At 40.8% G+C, this 7,431-nt stretch overlaps 1 protein-coding gene across 1 annotated transcript; it reads left to right on the top strand.

Moving 5' to 3' along the window:
- The first annotated feature begins 47 nt into the window (after positions 1–47).
- Positions 48–4,054, top strand: zgpat (zinc finger, CCCH-type with G patch domain). Its single transcript, XM_026368760.1, has 7 exons — positions 48–196; positions 633–1,308; positions 1,566–1,699; positions 1,836–1,982; positions 2,179–2,301; positions 3,137–3,548; positions 3,846–4,054. The coding sequence occupies exons 2-7, from the start codon at positions 689–691 to the stop codon at positions 3,982–3,984; spliced, it is 1,575 nt and encodes a 524-aa protein (XP_026224545.1). The 5' UTR covers positions 48–196; positions 633–688; the 3' UTR covers positions 3,985–4,054.
- Positions 4,055–7,431: the final 3,377 nt, after the last annotated feature.

Raw genomic sequence — 7,431 nt, forward strand, 5'->3', positions numbered from 1 at the left:
TTGAAAGAGAACTTCATTTTGACACCGGAAGTCCACATTCACTGACTGGATACTGAACCCATTGATGTTGTGGAGCTGTAGTATCTGTTTGAGTTTTTATTAAATAACTAAATATTCTCTACAAACTGCATCTTTTCATGGCTATAACCGTTTGCCTCAGGGCAGTGGATGTCAGACAACAAGCCTAATTATAAAGGTAATAGCGGTACCACTGTAGATTGTTGTTAAAGTTAGCTTGAAGACGGCTAACATTTAGCTAACATTTGCTCGGTTGTGTAGCTAACGTTAAGTTAGGTTAGCTTAGCTTGAGAGTTTAGTGATTCGTAGCTAGTTCGCTAAATCTTTAGTCAAAGTTATTTTTATCTTAGTCTTCTGTCGTTGTGCGAAGCAGGCCCTTTTACAGTAACATATAAAACATTTACACGCCCTCCCAGTATCTGGCAAATGTATTGATAATCTGCTGTAAGTAGAAGATCACACCAATTAATAATAATAATAATAATAATAATAATAGTAAGTAAGGATAATTTGTGTCGTCATGTGATGAAAAAGAAGTTGGTTTGCAAGAGTGCATACTGAAAGCAGCCCTTTCAGCTTATGCTACTTGACTCCTCTAAATCTTCTGTTCTCAGATCTCTTGGGGCCTTGATGCTGTCTCTTCTTGTATTACCTGGTCCTAAGTGTCAGTATGGATGAAGAAACCCTTGAGGCAGCCATCGCAACCTATGGGGCCCAGTTGCAGCAGGTGGAGGTGGCCCTGTCGGCTGGCCTGGACCCCTCCCAGCAGTCAGACCTTGTCAAACTAAAAGAGGACCTTAGTCAGCTGATAGAGCTCACTGAGGCCAGTTTGATGTCTGTGAAAAAGAGTAGGCTTCTGGCCAGTCTGGAGGACAGCGGTGATCTACAGACAGATACCTCAGAGGGAGCACCTGACACGAACACTGAAAATGGCACTTTGAGTGCTGAGTTTGCTGCTTTTTACTCTGAACTGGGGGAGTCTTCAGGTAACAGTTCTGATACTAAAGAAAGGGACAAGGAGGGGAATGGTGAGCTAGAAGATGCTGACGAGGAGGAGGAGGAGGAGGAGGAAGAAGAAGAAGAAGATGCACTTAGTGGTAGTAAAGTAAGAGCACCCTACAGGACAACATGGGGAACATTGGAGTATCACAATGCCATGGTTGTGGGGGCAGAACCACCAGATGGAGAAGAGGCACAAGTAAGAGTGTTATATGTGTACCCCACTCAGAAATCTATGAAACCCTGCCCATTCTACCTAGAGGACAAATGTCGCTTCGAGGAAAATTGCAGGTAAAGTACCTCTGTTTTTAAATCTGTAAAATGTTGTAATAAGTTTTCTTGCGTATTGTATGTCTGCATTTTTTGTAATAGCAGCTATCCTCCAGCAAGTGTGACCAGTTGTCCACATTTTTGTGACCATAGTTTAAGAAAACAAAAAGTCTAAAATGTTTTAAAATATTATTTTCTTTGCACCTTTTATCCATTTATTCCATTATGACTTTATGCCACAAGAGTATTTTTTTTCAATATTTTTCCTATTATTGCAGGTTTTCTCATGGTGAAGTGGTGTACGTGTCTGAGCTCAGAGAGTTTGTGGAGTGTGACCTCAGTAATCTTGAAGAAGGTTCATCCTGCTTGGTTCGACATGAGGATAGCATCTGGTACCCAGCCAAAATCAAAGGTATTCCACTCGCAGGGCAACAACAGTAAAATCTAGGTTTAACAGTAAATTGAATTTATATAGGGTTTGGTATAAATAAGGTGAAATTATTCCAGTTTTCAGGTTTTGCTGACTCCAATGCTTTATCCCAATGCAGAAATAGATAGTGGCTTCTACACTGTGAAGTTTGACTCACTGCTGCTAAAGGATGCTGTGGTTGAAGCTGACGGCATTATCCCGCCTTTGAGAGAAGATGACGCACTCTTTTCAGACTCTGACACAGATGACATGGCGTATGCAAAAGGTGTGTTTGAGTATTTGGTGTCGTTTTCAGGTCAATATTTGAGCTAAAAAAAAACCTTGGTAAACAGCTTCCTTAAGTTATTGTTTTATTTAATTTCATGTGCCAGTAAAAAGTCATCAAGTCAACATTCACATGCTTTTTAAAGTATTTTCTACTTTACTAACTAGATACTTTTATTTTCCTTGTAACTCAATAGTTATGGACTCTGCTGTAGAATCAACTGTTATGTTAAATACTGCTCATTTTGGTGGCTGGGAGGCACATACCAGAGGCATCGGCTCCAAACTTATGCTCAAAATGGGCTATGAATATGGAAAAGGTAAGTGCAAGTGTACAACATTAACGACATTGTTGTTCTTAAGTTACAATACCCTGTAGATTATACTGTATACTAATGTGTAGTTTGCTTAAGTTTCTTTTTTTTTTTCCCACAAAAAATTTTATTGTCACAATCCAGCTTCCCAGCATAAACCCCTGTTTCACTCCCATTTTATAAAAGCAACTGGTCATTGTTGCCAGTGTCAGTACTGTTGTATCTGATCTGGGCCATGATGTGTGATGTTCTGAACTACACACCAAGCTAGTTTTTCAAAATCCCTCTGCCTTTGCCTTTGTCCTTGACCAAAGCTCCAGCTTCAGAATTTGAATTGGTCTCTGAGCTCTGCTGTGTGGCTGCCACCTGCAACTAAGTAGAAACATGGGTCAAATCAGAGGACAAACTTACCCATGGCCATTATGGAAGTACAACCAGACTCTGTAGAAAAGCTGTGATGTGAAATCACTAGAACTGTTCCACCTTGTTAGTACTTGTGTTCATATGAAGATGATAGAAAATTATGCTTCAGGGCCTGTAAGTATTTTTCTTTAGGTTTCTACACCCATTTGACCATGACAAAGCTATTCACATTCTTCGTACATACAGTATGTAGTGTCTTATTGATGTGAACGCATACTATTTGGTGTGTATTAAGTCATTCACACAAATGCAGGAAACATGCAATCAGTGTATTATGATTGTAAATTCAGCAAAAGATGTTTGTGTGGTTGTGGTTCTGTAACATTACAGGCTAGGCTAAGGATTGTTGAAGTTTGCTATTAATGATGAAAAATAGGCATGCGTTTGTTCCTCACTGAGTATTCTTTGTTTTCCTTAGGCCTAGGAAAGATGCAGGAGGGACGAGTAGAACCAGTCATGGCAGTGGTCTTACCAAAAGGAAATTCTCTGGACCAGTGTGCCAGGTTCACCCAAAGACAGACACAGAGCAAGGCAGCAAAAGATGGGACTGTAACTGGAAAGCCGAAGAAACGCAGAAAGCCACGAGTCACCACTGTAGGCCGTCACACGGTCTTTGACTTTCTCAACCAAAAGCTTGCAGGCAAGAGCACTGGTCATGCTGAGGGGGGTGCTGCTGTGCCATCAGCAGCAACAGGAGTGGAGGCTTACAGGGGAGGAAAAAGCACCAAGAGGAATCTGAATGTGAGGCTGTTCCAGGCTGCTGAGAGGGTGTCCCAGACAGAAAGGGAGATTCAGAAACTTACTGAGTCACTCAGCAGGAAAACAGGCAGGTCAGTACTGAACTCCACATTTCTGTTCGTCCAATCTGACTTCTGGAAAGGTTGTGAACTGCCCTTAAATTAACCAGTATGTTAAGCTCAGCCCTGTGACGCATTAGCAACCATAGCAGAAAATAGTAATCTGGAATAAATGAGGACAACTGTGTGAGAAAACACAAATAGTGTGTGAAGATTGGAGGTTAGATGCTTGTTTCTGTGGCTAACTTAGTCTGGAAAGTGCAGGTGAAACCAACTTGTCTCCTCATCTCTCCTCACTTCGTAATCTATTTGTTGTTTGTGTGTGCAAAGGGACGCATCCATAGTAAAGCAGCTGGAAGAAAAGCTGTCAGCAGCCCGCCGGCTGCTGGCCCAGCAGAAAGCCCAGGAGCTGTCCATCCAGAAAGAGCACAAGAAGGCTGACACACACAAGAAGATGACTGAGTTCTAAGCCCACTTCTCTCAAAGACTTGGAGGATAAAGTGAAGCACTGCTTGCCTGAAATAAACTTTTGTCCTGTGCCTGTTGTCAGTTACTTGCTACACTGAATTTTTAAGGCATTTTTTAGTGTTATTGCTCACCGCATTCTGGATTTGAGCCCATTTTATTTCGAATGGAACATATTTCTCCATATTTTATCATGTTTGAAGGACTGGACAGTTTTTTTTTGTGTAGAGGTGTTCGGATTCAAATTGTACAGTTGAAAATGTTAAAATTTAATTTGTAATTATTTTGTTTCAGTGTGTTTTTCTTGTTTGCTATTACACAACTAAACTCCAGTGTAAAGTAATGGTTCTCTATCACAGAATTTATAAGGTGGTTTCAATCATTCTGTCCAGAAGCTGCTCTAATGGTTAGTGCTGTATAAGTTGACTTAGATTTCTGACTGATAAAGGAGTTGAGACCTTTACAGACTATTGAGGTGAAGTCTCTCCATTCACCCGTGCCTCTTACTGCACATAGCATCTTTGAAGCCATGACCGTAACCTCTCTATTAAATAATGAATTTGGAGAGCAGCTTGTCTGCTCACAGACCTGTCCCACATTGTAGATGGTGGGTGGGTCAAGGATTGGCTGTATCTACCTTGCTGCCTTTCAGACCCTAAAGTAAAGGTTGAAGTCGTGATGGGAGGTAGCTGTAGATGAGGTCATCTTTTCTCTTTTTTTTTAAATGAGCAATTTCAAATGTAAATATAACCTAGTACGATAACGAAAATAAAAAGAAAACAGAACTGTAGTATTAGCTAGGTGCATTTATTTTTAATGACTGCTTTGACAGCTCTGAAGAATAAAGCCTGCCAAAATATGCTGAAACTCACCGTCAGCATGTCACATTATTATTGTGTTGTCCTCAAGGGGAAATAGATATAAAGCAGCTGAGAGAAACAGTGCACTTTGTAAGCCGTCCGTGAAGTCTCTGGACGGACTGTGGCGGAGCAGAGGGCAGCCGAACATGCTGAAGTGGCGAACCCTCCACTTGGTTCCCTGGAGGAAGCTCTTGCTCTGATCTGTTGAGTGGCAGCGCTTTCAGATTGCTGGTGACTGGAGGGATGACACTAAATTTGCTGATTGTCACAGAAAATAGCAAAATGCAGCATGTGTATGTATGTGTGTTCATTTGGGATACCCTCTGGGGTCTGTGCTTCACTCTTCAATCCACTTATGAGCCTCCGATTTCTGAGGGCATCTCTGCAGAGCCAGCAGCAGTTTTTTTTGTGTGTATGTGTTCAGGTATAGGTGTGTTGTCTGCATGACTGCGTATGCACTGCACACTCCTGCAGACATCTGTCTCATGTATGGATTCAGACTGGCCTATTAGGGGAGTTTTCACCACTAATCGGCACTTATCAGAGCCAGGATTATGTGATTAAGGAGGTGTGATGGGAGAATTGATTGGAAGGTCGCCTTGACAGATGTCTTACTTGGGAATTCGTGCTAAGCCGTTGAACTAGGGGCTGTTAGGCTACAGGGGTTGGCTTCTGGATGTGTAACATATGGTACAAATTGAAAGATTTATCTTTATTTTGGAAATATTACACTGATCCCTTTTCAAGGTCCTTTTATTAGCATTCCAGAGCTTTCAAATGCATCGCATATCAACAGAAAGGTCCATCAGCTGATGAAGACGATGACACCATGAAAGCTTAAGGTAAGTTCAAGATCACTGCCAAAGATAAATGACCTTAAACTTGTTTTTTGTGTATGTGTGCCATGATACATCTGGGAGGTCATAGTTGAGCACAGCACTTTAGAATAAACTCTAACCAAAGGTTCACAGTGACAGTGGAGTCAGAGTGGAATCGTAGCACATTACCAGTTAGATAATTTATATTTAGCTGAGAATTTTTTTTGCCAGATTTTTTTGCCAGTCATGATGAATTGCTTGGAGTGCTCCTCTTCATCCACTCAAATTGGAAAAGTGCTAGTGGAGTACTACTAAAGGCAACAGGTACCTGCCCTGGCTCACTGCAAAGCCCCAGAGCCAAGTTCCAAGGCCAGGCCCCAAACTCAGAAGAGCCTCCAGCATGAAGTGTCATTTCAGACCTCTAGCTCTGATTTTGCCTAACTCACAGCAGTTAGTGCATTAACAACATGTTTTTTCGTTTTCATGATCTTTCTGCCAGCGCCCTTCAGGCTAGTCTATACTATATGATTGCCATTCTTATAATACCATTGCATTTGTGCTCATCTCATCTCCTCCCCATCAGTACCTTAATCGCCATGATGTCTAGGGACACCCGCTGGCTCCACCACCACCACACCAGCAGCAGCATCGAATACTCTAGAGAGTCTGTTCCATCTCCAACTTTATGGGCCTGCACTACATGAAGATGCTTCATATTGAGGGAGATAATCAACGAACAGCTGCTCCCTCACTTATGAGCTTAGTTTATAACTATATAGTCTAAACACTGATCTCAACATTCAAGTTACTCCGGATATTAGAATTCTCACTCTTCCAGTAGGATTTACAGTATCTCTATAAATGAAAATGAACATTAGTTATTAACACGTTTGTTTTATTGCCTGTTTTCCTGCCAGTCACATGCATTTGGCCACTTTGCCCGCTGGCTCGTCTTGGATGTAGTTGCTATTCTAGAGAACAGCATCTGCCTGATCTAATGGAAGTTTCAAGTGGAAAACTACATGTGGCATGGGAGAAAGAAATGCTTGAAAGGCATAGCAAGCGCAACTAAACTGTGTGCACTGGGTTTAGCAAACAGTAATTGCTCAGTAACATCAGGCTATTTCAGTTTCTTATAACAGATAACACAACAGAACAATGTACCCATGCATTTGCATACAGCACATACAGAAGACATACTTTCCCTGAATTAATAAAGTGTATTTGTATCATGCCTACATACTCAACATAAATAAACATAAATGTAAGTCACTATTTATATTGCATGAATAAACCTGCTATTCAGTTTGCATACGCACTGTGTACATTGCACAGTGCTTATTGCACAGAGCAGCTACCAGCATTACACTGAGGTTCAACATGCATCTAACCCATGAATTTATTAGCCAAAAATAATAAATTAAAACAGCTCTCCTTATCGAAATTAATTATCAAAGCCCTGTCATATGCAAAGACAATCACTTAATTGAAATTAGCACTGAAGGTCAATCTTTTATCAAGGTAGATTTAATAACATGACATTTAGTTGTAATTAACTTGCATGGCATTTTGCATGGCTTTTTTGAGGCAGCCCATAGAGAGGACCTTTATGGACGTCATTTGTAATTTGTCTTTACGCACGTATTTAATACTGAAATTATGCATAAGGAATTCCCATTGAGAAGCAAGACTTATTTAATGAAAATGTGTTAGTTTCTGAAAGACTATTCAGGAAGGATAAATGGAAATAAATATCTGTACATAAATTAATCT

Source organism: Anabas testudineus, chromosome 7 (assembly GCF_900324465.2).
Source record: "Anabas testudineus chromosome 7, fAnaTes1.2, whole genome shotgun sequence".
Lineage (NCBI taxonomy): Eukaryota > Metazoa > Chordata > Actinopteri > Anabantiformes > Anabantidae > Anabas > Anabas testudineus.

Bases quoted from the DNA above. Each gene is read 5' to 3' on its own strand.
- zgpat (XM_026368760.1), top strand. From the start codon at position 689: ATGGATGAAGAAACCCTTGAGGCAGCCATCGCAACCTATGGGGCCCAG. The intron at 1,309-1,565 runs GTAAAGTACCTC...CTATTATTGCAG, and splicing joins CGCTTCGAGGAAAATTGCAG to GTTTTCTCATGGTGAAGTGG. The intron at 2,302-3,136 runs GTAAGTGCAAGT...TGTTTTCCTTAG, and splicing joins GGGCTATGAATATGGAAAAG to GCCTAGGAAAGATGCAGGAG.